Source organism: Natrix helvetica, assembly GCF_964273705.1.
Source record: "Natrix helvetica genome assembly, chromosome: 2".
In the NCBI taxonomy this organism is placed as follows: domain Eukaryota; kingdom Metazoa; phylum Chordata; class Lepidosauria; order Squamata; family Natricidae; genus Natrix; species Natrix helvetica.
This window is the reverse complement of record NC_138552.1, coordinates 45,069,893-45,090,305: the sequence shown is the minus strand read 5'-3', so window position 1 is coordinate 45,090,305 and position 20,413 is coordinate 45,069,893. Positions and strand designations below refer to the sequence as shown.

The 20,413-nt window shown below is 40.3% G+C and overlaps 1 protein-coding gene across 1 annotated transcript in view; it reads left to right on the top strand.

Annotated features, from left to right (window-relative positions):
- SKIC3 (SKI3 subunit of superkiller complex) overlaps nt 1–20,413 on the top strand; it is a 50,454-nt gene that overhangs the window by 14,169 nt on the left and 15,872 nt on the right. Inside the window, exons 16-29 of the mRNA XM_081940929.1 lie at nt 1,007–1,131; nt 2,161–2,414; nt 2,946–3,048; nt 3,691–3,867; nt 4,683–4,827; nt 8,234–8,312; nt 8,408–8,469; nt 8,557–8,613; nt 12,549–12,617; nt 13,177–13,251; nt 13,660–13,801; nt 14,831–14,924; nt 18,497–18,574; nt 19,572–19,696. Coding sequence (XP_081797055.1) covers nt 1,007–1,131; nt 2,161–2,414; nt 2,946–3,048; nt 3,691–3,867; nt 4,683–4,827; nt 8,234–8,312; nt 8,408–8,469; nt 8,557–8,613; nt 12,549–12,617; nt 13,177–13,251; nt 13,660–13,801; nt 14,831–14,924; nt 18,497–18,574; nt 19,572–19,696 — 1,585 coding nt within the window. The remainder of the gene's footprint in view (nt 1–1,006; nt 1,132–2,160; nt 2,415–2,945; nt 3,049–3,690; nt 3,868–4,682; nt 4,828–8,233; nt 8,313–8,407; nt 8,470–8,556; nt 8,614–12,548; nt 12,618–13,176; nt 13,252–13,659; nt 13,802–14,830; nt 14,925–18,496; nt 18,575–19,571; nt 19,697–20,413) is intronic.

Genomic DNA, 20,413 nt, shown 5'->3' with positions numbered 1-20,413 from the left:
CAAAACTCACTTAACAAATGTTTTACTTAACAACATAAATTTTAGGGTCAATTATGATCATAAGTCGAGGACTACTTTGTATAGAGACATTGGACACGACAATCAGAAATATCCAGGACACAAATGAATACAGCAGGCACTTCCTACACTTCTCCGTGTTTGTTCCTCTGTCTTTCAGATGCAGTAATAAGGCCCTGAGTAGGCTGCATCACACTTTCAATCACCCAGACTGAGTTTGCTATCCCATTTGCTTCCTTTACTCCTTTACTCTAAATTTGTTCCTGCTCAGGATTTAAGTACTATTTAATATATATTAATATAGCTTAGATAGTAGCTATGAATAATTTATAGAAAATCTGGTTATTTTGGGGAGAGATTTTTTGTGTGAATTCTGACCTTTGCATTATGTTGTTGCTATTAAATCAAAGTTGAAATAGACAATAAGATTTAGGGGGTTTTTTCCCCTCTTTTATCTGGCATTTTGTTATTTTTCAACCAATAGAGGGAGCTGTCTGGATGACTGTTTTTACACATCATAATTTTGATAGCAATGGAAGGCATAGTAATTCCACTTAGACAACAATTTGACAAAAACTGGAAAAGCCAAGTTTATTTTCTTAGCCAAATTGTGGTTGCTGTTGGCATATTCTCTGCAACATAGCATGTGGGTTCGTAATTATGAATACACAACAGGAATGAATGTAGCAATGAATTACTATGGCCCATTGTTGGAAAATGCTAGCACTTTTGAATTTAGCAATATTTTTAGCATTCGTTTGAAATTAAAGTCAGCCTTTCTTCCTGTTTAGAGGAGTACAGTGTAGCTTCTAGATAGGCTGAAGTTGTGTGCAGTTCTCACAGGAAATCTTCTAGTGTTTGCTTTTAATTCTACAGTAGGAAATGTAAGAAATACTCTGAGAATGCTGGTCTTACCTTTGTTCTAGTTTTTCTCAATTATCTGCCCTATAACAAATCTTCCCTAATATTTTGCTTTTTTCTGTGTTAGGAAACTGCCCTCGCAATCTTGACAGAGGTAACAGAACAAGCAAGTGCTGGGAGAGCAAAATGGGCCTGGCTTCGCCGAGGACTTTATTATCTAAAAGTGGGACAACATTCACAAGCAGTGGCAGAGTAAGACATCTTACAAATTGCATTTCATTATTTTATGCAGAAGGCAAGCTTAGCTGGTAGCCCGATGATGTCTGTACACATTACTTTCTTTTATTTATTTTTTAAAAAAGAAGGCAAACTTCCTTTTTCCTCTGTGAATGTTGGTATTTGTTCTGGAATGTAATCATGATGTCTTTCCTTTTGCATAAAACATTGCGCATCTTTGTCTTACACCAATGGAATATTATGGAACAATTCATCTAGGCCAGGGGTCTCAAACTCGTGTCATCACAGCGTCATCCCGTGACATATGGCAACTTTTCCCCCCTTCGCTAAACCAGGCGTGGGTGTGGCCATTCCACATGTGGGCCACAAGCTTCACAGCCCTGATCTAGGCACTGAGAAAATTCTTATCCTCTGCCAGAGAGTACGTCTAGATATTAGTGTACTTGTATTTTGTATTAAAATTTAGCATGGCATTGCAGAAGCAACCAAGTCATCCTGTAGTTGTACCAACAGCAACCGATTGCTACCTCTTTGGGTAATTGCATAATGTAAATCCCAGAGTGCTTGTTAAGGTAAAAGTGTGGTACTTTGAAGTTTTTTTTAAAAAAAAAGAATATTGGAAATATATTCTTTTTATTTTATTCTTTTATTTTTAATATATTTTATACATTCTTTTCATTATTACTAGATTTAAGTTTTTACAGTTCAGTATTGTCTGTTTGTTATAAAGAAGTTTACACTGACCAAGTAACCTCATCATGATGGTGATTTTTTTTTAAATTATAAAAATGAACTGGTTAGCCAAAATAATCACTATTCTTAGTTAGTTTTAGCAGAGATACCATAATAGGTTTTGGTATTGCCTCAACAAATGGTCTATACATAGTTTTTAAATATCATGTAGCGTTACAAATGTGGGAATTTTTATTTGGTGCTCCATTTGCCTTTAGCTGTATGGAATGTTGTACATAAAACTTTTTTTTAAAAAAAAACTTGAATAAAAGGTTGCTTATGAACCCATTACTGGGTTGTCAATGTGTCTAGTTTGCAGGCAGCTCTGCGAGCAGATCCAAAGGACCCCAATTGTTGGGAAGCTCTAGGAGAGGCCTATCTGAGTCGAGGAGGCTACACAACAGCCCTGAAGTCATTTCGAAAGGCAAGAGAACTCAACCCCAAGTCCATATATAGTATTTATAAGGCTGCTGCAATTGAGCAAATTCTTGGGAAATATAAAGAGGCTATTGCAGAATATCAACATATTTTGGAGAAATCAAAAGATTATGTCCCTGCATTGAAAGGTAATTATATATTTTATGTGCAATATATTTATTGCTAAGCTGTTATTTCAGTATAATTTCCCACTCAACACATTTCCCTGCCTCCATTCCTTGTCTCTAGGCATTTCTAAATTTAATAAAACATATGACTTTTCAAAAATTGCAGGAATAGCTATTTGGTTCTTGAAATTTAACTGCCTTAATTATGCAAGGAACTGTTGAGTCATCTAAACATGGGAAATGAGTAAATTGCTGGTAAAATCACTTCTTAAATGTTTCATTTAACTCTGACTCCCTAAAATAACAATTCCCTTTTTCTAGTTCTGTACTTCAAATGTAAAATTGTAAAATGTTGAAGATATTTCCCCCTCAATTTCTTTTGTGCATTTAATTATTGATTGCCACATTTCTGTTCCTATGCACCCAAAAATTTTATTTTAGTTAAAAGGCATATCAAATATTTTCTGGCATTTGATACCTTGTGCTTAATGTATGTTTGCTTGTAATATTATTACACCTTAACCATTTTTTTTAAAAAATAAAATAAAACAGGTTTGGGAGAGTGTTATCTCATGATGGCAAAGTCTGCTCTTGCTAACTATCTGGATGGGAAAGCTTTGGACTACGTAGAACAATCACTTGGTTTTTTGGCACGGTTAGTATTCTTATATAGCCATTCTTCATTGTTGACTTGAAAGATACTCTCTTTTTCAGTAAATGGCACACAGCCTATCAACCCTAACTCCCACAAATATAAATTGCAACTCAGTTTTTCCTCAGTCAGAGGATCAGAAGACTACGATGTAGAAGGGACCAAACAGGTGTCACTGCTACTTTAATTGATTAGAGGTATTGTAAATAGAGCTCTGTTACTTGCTTAGATCTTCCCTCTAACACAGGGCTGTCAAGCTCATGGGCTGGATGCATCACGTGCTGGCCACATCCACGTCCTGTTTAACGAAGTAGGGAAAAGTCCTGCTACGTCACATGACAATGCGAGTTTGACACCCCTGCTCTAACAGAATAAAAACTGTGGATTCAAACTCTTGATTTTTAATCAAATTAACAACTAGAAACTCATGGCCATTCTGAATCATGACCCACTTTCTGATGTATATTCTTAATATTCAATTGACTAATCAATACATTATTGCATTGTGGTATTAATGACCATGACCATGGTTCTCTTGACTTTGGCCTCTCCTTATGAGACAACATATACTTAGTCTGCAGATGACCACATGTTGATAAATAGGTTATAGCTTTATGACCTTGTATGCATTTTTTTTCTTTTCAGGGCAGCAAAATATCGTCCAGAAGTATCCTGCCTTTGGAAGTTGCTTGGAGATGCCTGTAATTGTGTATGTGTTATTTCACCGTCCAAAGTGAATGTGAAAGTTTCAGGTTTTCTTTTGGGCCAGAACATGGAGAAATGTGTGCTCCAAAAAAGTGATCTGCTCAGTCTTGGTGGAAGGTAATGGACCTTATACAAACCTACAAGTGTGAGTGTGTTTGAGTGATTGCTTATTCTCCTCTGAACCTGTCCAGGCATTTCAACCAACAGGGGAGGCCCAATGAAGATTTCCAGAAGTTTGGTTATATGGCATATGGGAAAGGACTTTCCAGATTATGGAATGCTTTCCCTTGGGAGTTGTTTTTGCCTTCCTGTCTCTTAATATTTAGGAAGTGGCAAAAGTGCATCTTATTTATTAAGAGATTGTTAATTAACAATGAACTGTTTGCTGTAACTTCATTGATTTTATTACAGGGTTTTTTGCATTTCTTTTAAGAAATGCGTAATTAAGCAGAATGGTGGATTATAAATTTACTAAATAACTTTGAAGAATTGAGCAAAAATTGTTATGCCAAATTGTTAAAAATCTTAAGGGTTAAGAATGAATATAGCCAATAACCAGCATAACTGTAATCAGGGACATTGGAGAAAAAATAATAATCATGGAATATGAGAAAGTAAAGTGGTACACATCTAGTTGGGAAAAGAAATGCATGTTTGAATTGAATTGGTTATACTCTGATTTTATTAAAAATGAATGTATGATTGAGATTCTTTAGTAGCAAAATGGCCCCTATTTCATAGCACCAGTATTGCCACATGACTAAGATCTATTCAGATTTCTCAATGTCTACTTGTTTGCATTGAGCAGTGTTGCTATTGGATAGGAAAGTTTTGTAACAATCCTTAAAAGCACCCTTAAGTATATAGTTCCATTTCCATCAGTTTTGCTAATACAAGTAATTCTGTTCATTGGACGATCCATGTTTCTGCAGATGTTATGGCCGAGGACTGAAACTGATGTCTTCACCAAATACATGGTGTGATCTTGGAATAAATTATTATAACCAAGTCCAGCATCTTACAGCCACAGACAGTAACCAAAATGAAATCAATGAACTTTTAGAGAGATCAATACAGGTAATTTCTTCAATACAATATACAATATAAGCCTATTGTTTTGTAGCATCTCCAAGCTATAAAATGCTATATTCCTTAGAATAGTATTGTAAGGTTTTTGAATTCAGCTCAGAATCTGATAATTTCAATGAAATTCTGAACACGAGGCTACTGATAATCAGTTTTTAGGTTTAGGTTTATTGGACTTATATGCCGCCCTTCTCCCAAAGGACTCAGGGCGGCGTACAACATAAAAACACATATTACAAAAATTAAAAGTAAGTTTAAGTAGAATATCCAAGAAAAACCAATAGACATTTACAATGAGATTTAGAAATTAAATTAAAATTAACAATTAATAATTTGTTTTATTCAGGCTTGCTGGAAAAGCCAACTTTTTAGGGCGCGCTGGAAGGACCGGAGGTCAGGAAATATGTGAAGCTCCGGGGACAGCTCATTCCAAAGGGAAGGCGCTCCCACAGAGAAGGCTCTCCCCCTAGGGGTCGCCAGCCGACACTGCCTAGCCAGCGGCACCCTGAGGAGGCCAACTCTGTGGGATCGTACTGGACAGTGAGAGGCTACCGGTGGCAGTAGGTGGTCTCGCAAATACCCTGGGCCTAAGCCATGGAGCACTTTAAAGATCATAATTAACACCTTGAATCGCACCCTGAAAACAATCAGCAACCAGTGCAGGCCGCCTAAAAGGGGTGTAACATGGGAGCACCTAGGTACCCCCATGACACCCACGCGGCCGCATTTTTGACTAGCTGAAGCCTCCGGGTGCTCTTCAAGGGCAGCCCCATGTAGAGAGTGTTACAGTAGTCCAGACGAGAAAGGATGAGGGCGTGAGTGATTGTGCACAGGGCATCCCGATCCAGGAAGGGGCGCAACTGGCATACCAGGCGAACCTGGTAAAAGGCCCCCCTGGTCATGGCCGTCAGATGTTCTTCTAAACTAAGCCACGTATCTAGGAGGACTCCCAGATTGCGGGCCCTCTCTGAGGGGGTAAAATTTCTCCCTCTATCATCAAAGATGATACAAGATGCACAAATCGGGATGACAGGAACCACAGCCACTCACTCTTGGAGGGATTGAGCTTGAGCCTGTTCGTCCCCATCCAGATCCGTACAGCCTCCAGGCATCGGAACATCACGTCGAGGGCATCGTTTGGGTGGTTTGGGGTAGAGATGAAAAGTTGGGTATCATTGGCGTATTGATGATACCGTACCCCAAAACCACAGATGATCTCGCCCGGCGGTTTCATGTATATGTTGAACAGGAGGGGTGAGAGAACTGACCCCTGGGGCACCGCACAAGTGAGGCGTCTCGGGGTCGATCTCTGCCCTCCAGTCAACACAAACTGCGATCGATCCGACAGGTAGGAGGAGAACCACCGCAAAACGGTGCCCCCCACTCCCAACCCCCGAGTCGTCACAGTAGGATACCATGGTCAATGGTATCAAAAGCTGCCGAGAGGTCTAATAGGACCAGGACAACCCCTGTCCTGGGCCCGCCAGAGATCATCAACCAACGCAACCAATGCAAGGGGTCTTCCCCAGTTCCTTGATTAAGTAAGGAGCGGGTCACCCTAAACAGGGCAGCTGGGCAGTTATCTGCGGACGCGATAAGAGTGGAAAAATGTTGCCGTTTTGCCGCTTTTATCACCACTAAGTGGGATTTAATATAAATTCTTACTAGTGTTCGGTCGGATTCGGACCGGCTGGCCCTCCAATCATTCTCTAGGCGTCTTTTTCGGTGTTTCATCTCCCAGAGCTCCTCGGTAAACCAGGGAGCTACCCGGGATCGGTACTGGGTCAGAGACCGCAAAGGCACAACGCAGTCCAAGGCCCCAGTGGCCGCCCTATCCCAGGCTTCCACTAGGGCTTTGGTCGAACTGTGAGGAAGGGATTCAGGAAAAGTCCCAAGCTCCATCAGGAACCTTTCAGGATCCATCAGATGCCTGGGGTGGAACCATCTAATCAGTTCCGCTTCCCTGCGGTGAGGGGTGGCAGTATGGAAGTCAGGCCTAAGGAGGAAATGATCCGACCATGACAAAGGTTGGATTGAAATATCCCCTAAATCTAGATCATTCATTGACTGTCTAGAGACAAAAATCAGGTCACGTGTGTGTCCCCTGTTATGAGTGGGGTGTTGGATTAACTGAGTTAGGTCCATAGCCGTCATGGAAGCCATGAACTCACGAGCTGACTCGGATGTCTCGCCAATGAAAGGCAGATTGAAATCCCCCAGGACCATAAGCCTGGGGAAATCAACCGTCAATCCAGCTAACACATCCAGTAGCTCCGGTAGGGCCAATGAACCATAGCAGGGAGACAGGTACGTAACAAAAAAGCCCACCTGGACTCCAAGGCCCCACTTCACAAAGAGGGACTCACACTTGCCTATCTGAGGCACAGTGACCTCCTGAGGTCCAAGACTTTCCCTAATAACCGCCCCCCCCCCGCCCTGGGCTCTTGGCTGGTGAAACGCCCGGAAGCCTAGTGGGCATAATTCAATGAGGGGAACACCCCCCTCAGGGCCCAACCAGGTCTCCGTAATGCACGCCAGGTCCGCTCTCCCCTCTTGTATGAGGTCATAAATGAGGGGAGCCTTATATACCACGGACCTGGCGTTAAGCGATACCAGCCGGAGACCCTGGTCCTGTATTCCTGAGCACCCAGGGGTGTGAGAGGGGCAATGAGGGTCGGAGCACACTATCGCTCTTAAACAGCAGACCCGCATCCCCCGGACATAATTTGGCCCTAGGCCCCCATCGTATCTGCCCCTCCCACATGCAGTAGAGATGGCAAACCCCCCACTGGAATGACGCTCTACCGCCCTGTCACGTTTGCCTATACTTTTATTTTCTGAAGAAAACAAAAAGACTGGACAGCCTTTTTGTCTCCCACCTTAATAGAGCAGGCAGAGAGAAAAACAGGCGCGCCCAAAGAAAAACCTTTTCCAAACATCTTATAGTTCACATAGCTTGTACAGAACATCATTGCTATATAGAAATATAATTTCATGTTTCGCAAACCTCATGATTTTTCTCAGCGCTCCGAAAACAATAGACCTTAGAAGGGGAAAGAAATACATTTTCTGACGTATAAGTCATAGCTTTGTTAGGAAATGCTGAACACACATTTCAAGTTACAAGCAAGGTTACTTGGCAGAATCCACTTTTTACTTTTCACAAGAAGTTACTTTGGTAGGCTAAGCTTGGCAATTCGCCTAGAGGTGTTATCTATGCAGTTGGCACGTTAGGTTACAATGGAGTTTCCCTCAACAGCAATTTAACAAAAGCTGAATTAGGTCACACTCTGTGTATGCTCTAATCCTTCAGGGACCCTTTAAGTATATAACATTCAATAGAGTTTTGAATTAACACAGTGTTGTATTACAATACTGAGGTCTCGGTCTCTTCCAGTGCCTGAAAAAAGCAGTGCGATTAGACAGTAAAAACCATCTCTACTGGAATGCCCTTGGTGTGGTAGCCTGTTGCAAAGGTAGGTTTTTAATGTAAACCTGTTTTTCTTTTTTCACAATTTAAAGTTTTACCTATTGTAGAGGGTGTTACAGATAAATCTGTATTTTTTTTTAGGTGTTGGAAACTATGCTCTTGCACAACATGCATTCATTAAATCTATTCAAGCTGATCAAATTGTAAGTACTCTTGATAGTTGCATCTATTTTAAAGGAGACTACAAGCATCCTAAATTCATCTTTTGAAAACCCTTTTCTTTTCTTTAGAATGTTGTCGCCTGGACCAATCTGGGAGTTTTGTATTTAACAAGTGGAAAAATAGAGGTAAGTGCATGTGTTTATATAGATGCTTCTGAACATTCATCAAAACGATTAAGTACAAGGAAGTAGGTGACATATAACCGGTAATGAAACAACGTAAAATGTCGCGCTCTCAATAACTTATTGGAGCACTTAAATATTAATATATACAATTTGAGTGTTGGCCAATATTTATTTACATTTTTAATCTATTTTTCCTTTACAGTCTCAAGGCAGCTTATCTAGAGAATTATTGTATCAAAATAATTTTGTGAGGTAGGTTAGGGGGAGAGAGAATGGCTGCCCATAAGAGAATGCTGACCCATGAGAATAAGGATAGACTTAAAACTGGATCTTCCTGATGTACGATGCCAGCACCATAATTTATATATAAATTGTTGATGACAAAGAGAATCATTGAGCATCTTGTTACAATTAGATCTCTAGCATGATCTAATTTTTCTCAGACATGCCTCAGGAATGGCTGAGAGCAGGGGTGGGCTGCTGGGGGTTCGCAGGGGTTCAGGAGAACCTCTAGCTAAGATTCTGTGCAGTTTGGAGAACCCCCAAATCTCACTCCTGGCTAGCCCCGCCCAACCCTCCCCTCCCAGGATTCTCCACAGGGCCCGTTTTGGATGCAGGTAAGTGCAGGGTGCTGGGAGAGGGGGAAACAGGCCTACCGGAAGTTCGGGAAACCTGTTTCCGGCCTCTGGAACCTGGGAAGGCCATTTTCACCCTCCCGGAGGCTCGTAGAAAGCCTCAGGAGTCCGGGAAGGACAAAAATGCCACGCCCACCATAGTCACGCCCACCCAGCAATCGGGCGGAGAACCACTTGCTAAAAATTTTGAAGCCCACCCCTGGCTGAGAGACTTCTGCAACAAAAACAAAAGTAATGTATGTAACATATTTATAAATGTAGAGTAGAAGAACATACGGATAGTTCTCTCTTAACCTCTCTCTTAACTGGAATTTCTATCACTAAGCAAAGTGGTTGTCGGCAGAAACCTCACGTGACTGCATTGCTTAGTGATCTGGTAATCCTGGTTGCAGTTGTTAGGCAAGGACCTCACACTTCTTCTGTCCTGCGCAATCTTCTGGCTCCATATCACTGTCATCTCCTCAGGAAGGCCTGGCAAGTTCCCTTCAGCAGAATGAGGCTCCACCGTCCTGTCACGTTTGCCTATACTTCAATAACCTCCACCCACTTATTTCCCGCTATCTCTGCATTTTGTGACCACCTTTCACTCGGCCACTACCTAGCCTGCCCCCCCCTCCCCAGCTGATGTTTGCCGTCCTCTTTCTTTTGCTGCTTGCCTGGGATCCAGGCTTTGAGCAAGAACATGGCCCCAGGATGAGCATGGCAGATGGTGTAGCTTTGTCTGCCAAAAGGGAGCTTACCATGCCTGGCCAGGGAGGAGACAGTGGGACAGAGCCAGTGGAGAAGGTAGTGGGGTGGTGCAGGCAGCAACTGCCCCAGTGAAGGTGGCGGCTTTTGGGATCTGCTAATTATTGCTAACTAATGCTGATCTGAAACTTTGCAATCCAGGTATGGCAGACATGAAAGTTTGGATGAAGCCTGGGAGTAGAAAAATCATGCATATACAGTTTGGTTTAGTGATTAAGGCAACAGGCTAGAAAGTGAGAGACCCTGAGTTCAAGTCCCGTCTGAGCCATGAAAACCAGCTGGGTGACCTTGGGCCAGACATTCCCTCTCAGTCCAGCCTACCTCACAGAGTTTTTTTTTTGTGGGGAAAATAAGAGAAGGAAGGTGTGTTGGATGTTCGCCACTTTGAGTTATTTGTAAAAATAATAATAAAGGGAGTACAAAATAAATAAACCAATATGTACAGGTGAAACTCAAAAAATTAGAATATCATGCAAACGTTCATTTATTCCAGTAATATAACTTAAAAGGTGAAACTAATATATGAGATAGACTCATTACATACAAAGCAAGATGGTTCAAGCCGTGATTTGTCATAATTGTGGTGATTATGGCTTACAGCTCATGAAAACCCCAAATCCATAATCTCAGAAAATTAGAATATTGTGAAAAGGTGCAATATTTTAGGCTCAAAAGTGTCCCACCCTAATCAGCTAATTAAGCCATAACACCTGCAAAGGGTTCCTGAGTCTTTAAATGGTCTCTCAGTCTGGTTCAGTAGGAATCACAATCATGGGAAAGACTGCTGACCTGACGGTTGTGCAGAAAACCATCATTGACACCCTCCATAAGGAGGGAAAGCCTCAAAAGGTAATTGCAAAAGAAGTTGGGTGTTCTCAAAGTGCTGTTTCAAAGCACATTAATAGAAAGTTATGTGGAAGGGAAAAGTGTGGAAGAAAAAGGTGCGCAAGCAGCAGGGATGACCGCAGCCTGGAGAGGATTGTCAGGAAAAGGCCATTCAAAAGTGTTGGGGACTTTCACAAGGAGTGGACTGAGGCTGGAGTCTGTGCATCAAGAGCCACCACACACAGACGGATCCTGGATATGGGCTTCAAATGTCGTATTCCTCTTGTCAGGCCGCTCCTGAACAACAAACAACGTCAGAAGCGTCTTACCTGGGCTAAAGAAAAACACCTGGTCTGTTGCTCAGTGGTCCAAAGTCCTCTTTTCTGATGAGAGCAACTTTTGCATCTCAGTTGGAAACCAAGGACCCAGAGTATGGAGGAAGAATGGAGAGCCACACACTGCAAGATGCTTGAAGTCCAGTGTGAAGTTTCCACAGTCAGTGTTGATTTGGGGAGCCATGTCATCTGCTGGTGTTGGTCCACTGTGCTTCATTACGTCCAGGGTCAATGCAGCCAGCTACCAGGAGATTTTGGAGCACTTATGCTTCCTTCCGCAGACGAGCTTTATGGGGATGCTGACTTCATTTTCCAGCAGGAATTGGCACCTGCCCACACTGCCAAAAGCACCTTTTAAGTTGCATTATTGAAATAAATGAATTTTTGCACGATATTCTAATTTTTTGAGTTTCACCTGTATATAGTGTTTCCCCAAAAATACGACCTGTCCTGAAACTAAAGCCTTGTCACATTTTTCGCGTGGGTAAAAATATAAGCCCCCCCCCCCGAAAATAAACCTCCTAGACACACACACCCCTCTGGCCAGGCAGAGCACCGCTCACTGACATAGCGGTATCCTGAAGATGCCAAGCCGCAGGAGCTGGTGGGGGAGAAAGGCGCTCATATTGCTTGCCGCCTTCAGGATACCCCTTAGGGTAGCTCTGCCTGCTCCCCAGCTTCCGCGGCTTGGCACATTAGGGATACCCCCTAGGTCAGTGCATGGAGCTCTGCCTGGCTGGAAAAAGGGGTTGCGTGAGCACCTGTTCTGCCCCCACAAGCATGCCTCCTAGCCTCAACGTGTCTGGGCCGAACTCGGCAGCCGAGTTTTTGAGTTTCGAACCAGAGAAGATGTTATGCTCGGAGTGCGGCGGCGGCTGCTGCAGGGAGAGCTGGGCCCGGACATGTTGAGGCTAGGAGGCATGCCTGCTGGGGGCGGAACAGGCGGTCGCGCAACCCCCTTCTCCAGTCTGGCAGAGCTCCATGCACTGACCTAGGGGGTATCCCTAATGTGCCAAGCCGCGGGAGCTGGGGAGCGGGCAGAGCGCCACGTGACTTGGCGCCTTAGGGATACCCCCTAGAATGGCCCTCTGCCCAGCTGGAGAGGGGGTTTGCCGGGCGGTTGCTCATGAACTTGGTCACCTCATGCCTGCTTCGCCCCTGAGTCTGTGCCCGGCTCTTCGGAAGCCAGTTCGCAAGGGAGCAGCCACCTGGCAACCCCAAAACAATAAGCCCTCCCCTATAATAAGCTAAAGGCCATATTTTGTAAGTAAAAAGAAATAAGACCATGTCGTATTTTTGGTGAAACACGGTACTTTTTAAAATCATTTAATACATATTTAATCCTTTTCACCAAATTTAATAATTCTGTGTTGATTTTATGTAACTCTTCCAGCAAGCGCATGAAGCTTTCAAAGTAGCCCAGTCTCTGGAACCCTCCCATCTAACCTGTTGGATTGGACAGGTAGAGTCTAATTTTTTTTCAAATTTATATTTATTTAGCAACGTTATTAGGATTTAAACAGCACATGTTTAATATCATTCCTATTAAGAATCAAATTGCCAGTATAGCAAGTTACTTAAAGTATATAAGCCTTGGTTTATCCCTACATTTGGCTGGGTGGTAGTTAGGAAAAGAGATGGAGAGAAACACTGGTGTAACTTTAAATTTAATATAGAACATTTTTCATTCAAATTAAAAGATACTTTCTTTTCTAGAAGTGGTTGATTTTTACATGCTGCACCTTCAGCAATGACTACATTTAGTGGTATTTTCAGTTTATGATAAGGCATTTAAGGCCTATGGTTATTTTTTCAGACACCGTGGAAGCATTTACTAAGATTGGAGTTGTTATTCTGTAGATGTAAATGAAACTAGCTAGATGCAAATAACATTTTGCTGTACCTGATTTTTAACTTCCTGTTAATCAACTTGTGGTGAGAAATAAGCAGGCTATGCTGGTGGCAGGTATTGTCAATGCAGATAGATTTGAGGTTTCAATTTTATCTTTTTCTCTTGGTAGGCCTTTGTTGCAGAAATTGTTGGTAGCTATGAAACAATGGATCTCTTCAGACACACCACTGAACTCAGCATGCATGTAAGCTGCTTTAATCAGACACATTCTATGGCAGTTCTGAAGCAGAGCTGTAATTTCAATTCAGTCTCTCCCCTCAGTATATTTGTGTTGTTAGCTAAATCAACCCAATGCCTAATTCCTGGGCATGTGCTTAAATACCGTGTTTCCCCCCCAAAAAAGCACTTATCTTCGGGGAGGTCTTATTATTTTTGAGGTGCTGGAGGCAGCGAACGTGGTCACCTCATGGCTGCTGCTGTCTTGCAATATTTTCGGGGAGGACTTATTTTCGGGGGAGGGCTTATTTTAGCGCACGCATTCAAAAGCCCGATTGGGCTTATTATCCAGGGAGGGCTTATTTTCAGGGAAACAGGATAACAATAAAATGATTTCCTAATTGAGTAGTTGTTAATTCCAGTTCTTCTCCAACAGACGGAAGGCGCAAAAGGCTACGCCTACTGGGTGTGCTCAACCTTACAAGATAAAACCAACAGAAATACTGAACTATATAAGTACAACATCCTTCAGATGAATGCTATTCCAACAGCACAAGTTGCTTTAACTAAATATACAGGTAACTTTTAAAAAAAGGTTTCTTTTAATCTCTCCTGTATTCTATACAAATCAAGGTGTATAGTACTCATCCCTCCCTTCTATTTTTCCACAACCACAACTCGGTGAGGTGAGTTGGGCTGAGAGAAAAAGACATGGGCCCAAAGTCAACCAGGTGGTTTTCATATCTAAAGTAGGATTAGAACTCAGTCTCCTGGCTTCTAGGCCAGCCCTTTACTACACCAAACTGGCTCTCTCCATCCTACATTTAAAATACTAGATGGTTTCAATTAGATTGGTCAAAGTGGAATCCAGTGATTATTGTGAGGTTTGGAACAGAAAAGAGAAAGCATGTTTGGGGCAACTTTCAATGAGTTTCAAGTTCATTGCGGCTTCATGTAGAATCAATTTATAATTTATCCTTAGCCATGACTGTTTAGTAGAACCTCAGTGAACCTCTCCAGTATACATTTACGTTCCAGAGACTAGAGAAGCAGAGAAGGACTGCCACATTTTTGGTGTGTCTTTAAATATCCCAGAGACTTAGGCTGGCCACCATTGGGAACAAGGCAATGAGCCAGTGGAGATGCTCCCACATTGTATAGCCTAAACCTAGAAGAGTGATACATCTTTTCTTTTCTCTTTCTTTCCCTTTTCTCCCTTACTCCTTTTACAAACACGCTAAAAGTAAAACCCAGGCTCCGAGTTACAACATAACCTTCCCCAGTCTGGTACCCTCCACAGCTATTGGAAAGCCTATTAGTACTGACTATGTAATTGCCAAATATCCTGTGATAGTAACTGTTCTATGGCAAAGGATAATGTGTAGAATAAGATTTAAATGTGCGCTCTTGAAAATAGTTGTATCTGAGGTAATCACCTATCATTTGTACATTAACCAACAGATGATGGAATAAGTATAGTTTATCAGAAATATTTCCTTTTCAGTTCTGTAAATGGTTCCAGTAGCCTGTTTTGGGAATCTAAATTTCAGATTGTTTTTGTACACTCCCCTATTTTCTTTTTTTTTATTTTGCACTTTTCCCTCCAGAAAGAATCCAGAATGATGCATGTGCTTTCACAATGCTTGGTTATTTGAATGAATATCTTCAGCTGAAAAAACAGGCAGCAGATATGTATCAAAGGTAACCTTCTTAAATACACATTTTGAAGTATCAGTGGCAGCTTCAGTTCAATGTTTTCTCCAGCAAATACAACATACAGTATATGCCAGAAATATATTAAAATTAAAATAATTTTGATTGGTCTGACATAGTAGCAATGTAAAGCCAGATGTCACTGAAAGATGTTTAGATGTTAGAAAATCCCGTTAAAGAATTGAAAGGCAGCATAGATCATGTTCAGTGGCTTCTGTTTGACAAAAATAATATAGTTAAGTTTAAATGTTTTTCCTGTTGTATTAAATTCTATCTTGAAAGTTAAAAAAAGCAATACAAGTAGAAAAAGATTAAAATAACTACACTTGTTAGCTAAACTTCCTGATGTAACTTCTACTGTTCGAAGCATAAGTTTTTAAACGCTTCACGAAATGGCTCACATGTTTTTGTTAAGTCTTACAGAATGATTTTATAAGGAAAGTAAAGAAAAGTAATAGTTTTAAAACTGTAGGAAGAAATAGAAAAAAGAAAGGAAAAAATTATAGAGTAGCAGCTTCTGTTCTTCTCACAGCAGTTACAAATGTATTTATATTTTACCCTCTCTAAATTCCACAGAATTTCCTTCTTTCTGTAGTCTACTTTTCCTAATTATCCAACCCATAAATCACAAGTTACTTTTTTTTAATTTTCAGCAAAAATGTCCATTAGGAGTTTCCAATCACTATAAATGTATTTATTATCTTTTCTATTCAAACAAATTAATTTTGCTATATTGCTAATTTCTGTCATCTTCACCAGCCATTTGTCCATCAGGGTCTTTCAGTGTCTTTCTATTTTTGTGCATATAACCATCTAGCAGAAGTTATATATAAAAGCAATCTTCCATAATTCTTTTCTAATTGTCTACCCATTAGTCCCAACAAGAATAATTCTGGTTTCAATTGGCTATTAATTTTTAAAGCTCTTTGTATCACAGTATGTATTTGAACTCAAAATTTTCTGGCTTTTTTATAAGTTCACTAGGCATTATAAAATGATCCGTCATGTTTTCCACATTTCCAACATACATTTGAAGTACTTCTATACATTCTAGTTAATTTTTCTGATTTATTTCGTTAAAGTTGTCTTTTAATTTACAACATTATAGAAAATTTCAGTCTTTTCAGCCACTTAAGATTACCGTATTTTTCGGAGTATAAGATGCACCTTTTTTTCTCAAAAAAGAGGCTGAAAATCTGGGTGCGTCTTATATATCGAATACAGCATTTTTTTGGCTCCTGAAGCTCCGCCCCTTCACCAAAATGGCCATGCATAGCCTTATGGAGGCTTTCAGAGAGCTCGTGAGGGCTGGGGAAGGCAGAAATGAGCAAAAAATGGGCCTTTTTTGCCCCCCAGCCTCCAGCAGCACTCTATAAGCCTTTTTTGCTCGTTTTTGCCCCCCCCCTCCAGGAACACTCTGCAAGCCCCCCTAAGGCTATTCATTGAAAATAAAAACACGGATCCGTTTTCGTGAAAAATGGACCCGTTTTTGGGAGGTTTGCAGAGTGCAAAAACTTTTTTTCCTTTTGGAAAGCTCTTTTAATTGATTGATGAAAATTACATTGATCAAGTGCTGTGCCAGCAGAAACACCTATCTACTGTATTTCTCTCTATTTCTCTCTCTCTCTCTCCCTCTACCTACCTGCCTACCTACACACACATTCTCCCTACCTACCTACTGTAGTTCTCTATTTCTCTATCTCTCTCTATCCCTTTATCTACCTACCTACCTACCCTCTCTCCCTACCTATCTACTGTATTTCTCTCTGTCTCTCTCGCGTTCTATTTCTCTCTCTCTATCCCTCTACTTACCTACCTACACTCTCTTTATTTCTCTCTCTCTCTCCCTTTATCTACCTACCTATCTAACTACTCTCTCTCTCCCTACCTACCTACTGTATTTCTCTCTCTCTCCCTCTCTCTACCTACCTACTTTTTTTAAAATTTGCCTCTTCAAAACCTTGGTGCATCTTATACTGCGGTGCATCTTATACTCCGAAAAATACGGTAAATGTTTCAGCCACATACTTTCCCATTGTTCCCCACTATAGCAATAGCATTTAGACTTATATACCACCCCATAGCACTTTACCCCACTCTCCAGGCAGTTTACAATGTAAGCAACATATATTCTATATATTCAGTTTTCTATATTCTTAGCCTGTTTTATCATGCTCTTTTACTTATAATTTTTCCATTTCAAATTTCAACAAAAGTTTATACATTTTGGCAATTACATGCTCGTCATTTGTACATACAGAAAGTCGACTTATAAACAGTGCATGTTGGAAGAGACACTACATCTGTTTTGTTTGCAAATCCAACAAGCATAAAAGACAGTTTTTACCATACATAAGTGGCAATAAAGGAAGTCAGGAGAAAGTATGAAAGGGTTAGTTTTTGGTGCACGAAATAAGTATGCAGCATACTAGAAACTAACCCTTTTTAACCTTATCTCAGCTTCTGGAATCTTCTAGGTTGGAGTTTGTACATTAGTACCTTTGGTACTCAACTTCTTTGAAACTCATTGAATTTGGTACTCAACACATTTTGACATGAATATTTCGTCTTGTTACTCATCATTCATTTGGTACTCAATGTGCAAGCCAGTACTTGTCGATGTCTGCTGCTTTGTGACTCAATACAGTATTCCTTTTGGAAAAAAATGTTTGGTACTCATTGTTTTTGGTACTCATCACACCTCTTGAAATCAATTTATGATGAATAGCGAGGTGCCAGTTTATTGGAGAAAGTTGCAACTTGAAAGTTTGTAATATATATTCAATTTCAGATTCTTTCTTCTGCTGTTCAATTCCAATTTCTTATCTATCTTAAATCTTTCTCTTAACTACGTATATGGAAACAATTCAAAACTAAATCTCTCTTCAGTCAATTGATCTCTTACTTTTATTTTATATTCTCCATGCTCTTGTTATAAAACTGTCAATAGGCTAACCATCTCTCTTTGCCTGCTTTTCTTTTCAATGAAATGTATCTTGTACCAAGACACATAAAGGCATTTTTGGGCCCAACCTGGGATTATATTTATTCCCTATGCTTAATATGGCACTTCTAATATAATGATTTTTAAAAGCTACATTAGCTTTAACTTTATTGTATAATAGAAAGTCATGCCATCCAAACCTTAGGTCATACTTTTCCAGTTCTGAAATTCTGTTTCTCCTCTTTGTTACCCTGTTTCCCTAAAAATAAGACCTCCCCGGATAATAAGCCCAATTAAGCTTTTGGGTGCATATGCTAAAATAAGCCCTCTGAAAATATTGCAACACAGCAGCAGCCATGAGGTTGACCTGGGCTCAAAAGAAAATAAGACCCTGTCTATACGACTCTGTCTTATTTTCGGGGAAACACAGTAATCCTTTTGGTGAGACTTATATACCTAAAATTTAACAAACACAATGATAAAGATAAAGCTCTAGATACAAAATCAGAAGTGTCTTTCTATAATCAAAATATAGAATTTTTAATTTCTCAAGCATTTCATAGGAAAGCTACTGAACTGAACTGTTTGGAAGTCTTATTTATGATACTTTTTTCAGGGCAGTCCTATTGCTGACAAATTCTGAAGACAGAGAAAGATACAATATAGTGATGAGAAATTATGGAAGATCACTCTGGTAAGTTGCAAATGAAGCATATTATTATTCTTATCAAATTAAGATTCTCAGTTGTAGAAAGTATGTCGCAAATAAAAACCATGTCTCTTAAACTAGGGGTCCCCAACCCCAGATTCGTGGATTGGCACCAGTCTGTGGCATGGCAGAAACCAGGCCACACAAATAAGCGAAGCCCCACCTGCAGGTTGCAGAAAGCACATGAAACCACACCCCCTCCAGTCCATGGAAAACCCATTCTCCATGGAACCAGTCCCTGGTGCCCCAAAGATTGGGTGCCACTGTCTTAAAGTACTGCGGAAATCAACTTAGGAGCTTCCAGTCATTCTTTTGCAAACCCAGAGCCTCCTGAAATCGTCACAAAAATTTGACAGCAAATAATTTTCTTTTCTTTTTGGGGGGTAAATAAGAAGTTAAACAGGAACTCTCATTAAAACTGAAAGAAAAAGACTACCAAATTATAAAAGAGATATTTAAAATTACACCCACTCACTGGCTAATGATAATAGCACTTAAGCTATGTCCCTTGTAAATGTTGATGTCTCAAAGCGCAAAGCGCTTACTGTTAACTCTTAGGTAATCAGTTCCAATAGTATGTAATGGGGAAACAAGATTCAAACACATTAAGATGTAAGGTTAAACTCAGTCTGTTAAACTTTATCTTCAGATATCTTTATAGCCAAACAGTTCAATTCTGAACTTTTATGCCATTCACCACACTATCACATTAATTTTCGCCATTCATGCTTGAAATTTATACTGTTTCTCTGAAAAGAAGACCTAACTGGAAAATAAGCCTTTTGGAGCAAAAATTAATATGATACAGTCTTGTTTTTGGGAAAACACGGATAGATGATCACATCCAAAGTAATACCACTGCATAATTGCTAAATTATCAAGCACTATTCATTAGGGAAAAATTTCATTCCCAAATTTTGATTTTTAGTTGAATTTATGTTTGTGATTTATTTTTTTCTAATTAGTCCTGGTTTTTTTTAAGTGTTCTTGGGCAGTGTGATGATGCCATCAAGGCTTATTTGACAACTCATCTGATAGAATTTGATGATATTGTAGGAATTGCTCTGTCTTACTTCAAGAAAGGATATTTCCAGGAAAGTCAGAAGGGTAAGTGCTTCAGTTGTACAGTATCTTCCCTGAAGAAACTGTAAAAATCACTATTTAGGTTTTGTACTGACTTAGTAAAATATGAAGATCACAAGCATTTAATCCCCATAAAGAATAGTCATAGATTGATTTCATCAAATCTTCCTCCAAAGTGCAGCTTAGTCAAAAAATATTAACAATGTGAGTTACCTCTGAAACTTTGCCCAAATTAACTTTGTTTCCTAGGCATGAGCTGCAGTTTGGTTCCATGCTTGTTTATTGTGCTGCCATAAATTGTTGAACTATCTATCAACTCTAATAAGTCTTAATTTCTATCGGGGGCAATTCTTAACCTACTTGTTTCAAAATCAGAAACAATAGTACAGATAGCCATTGATTTACAGCCATTCTTTCAGCGACTGCTCATAATTACAACGGTACGAAAAATGGACTCACAATCCTTGCTTTAAGTTACAGCCATTGCAGAATCCTGCTGTTACATAATCAAAATTTGGGAGTTTAGTTGCTAACACAGGATATCTTCCCCCCCCCCCACGTGTGTGTGTGTGCGTGTGTGTGTGTGTGCATGTGAGAGAGGGGGGGGAGGGAGAGAAAGAAAGAAAGAAGAAAGAAAGAAAGAAAGAAAGAAAGAAAGAAAGAAAGAAAGAAAGAAAGAAAGAAAGAAAGAAAGAAAGAAAGAAAGATCCCCTCCTGGGCAAGTATTTGATTAAGGTTGCT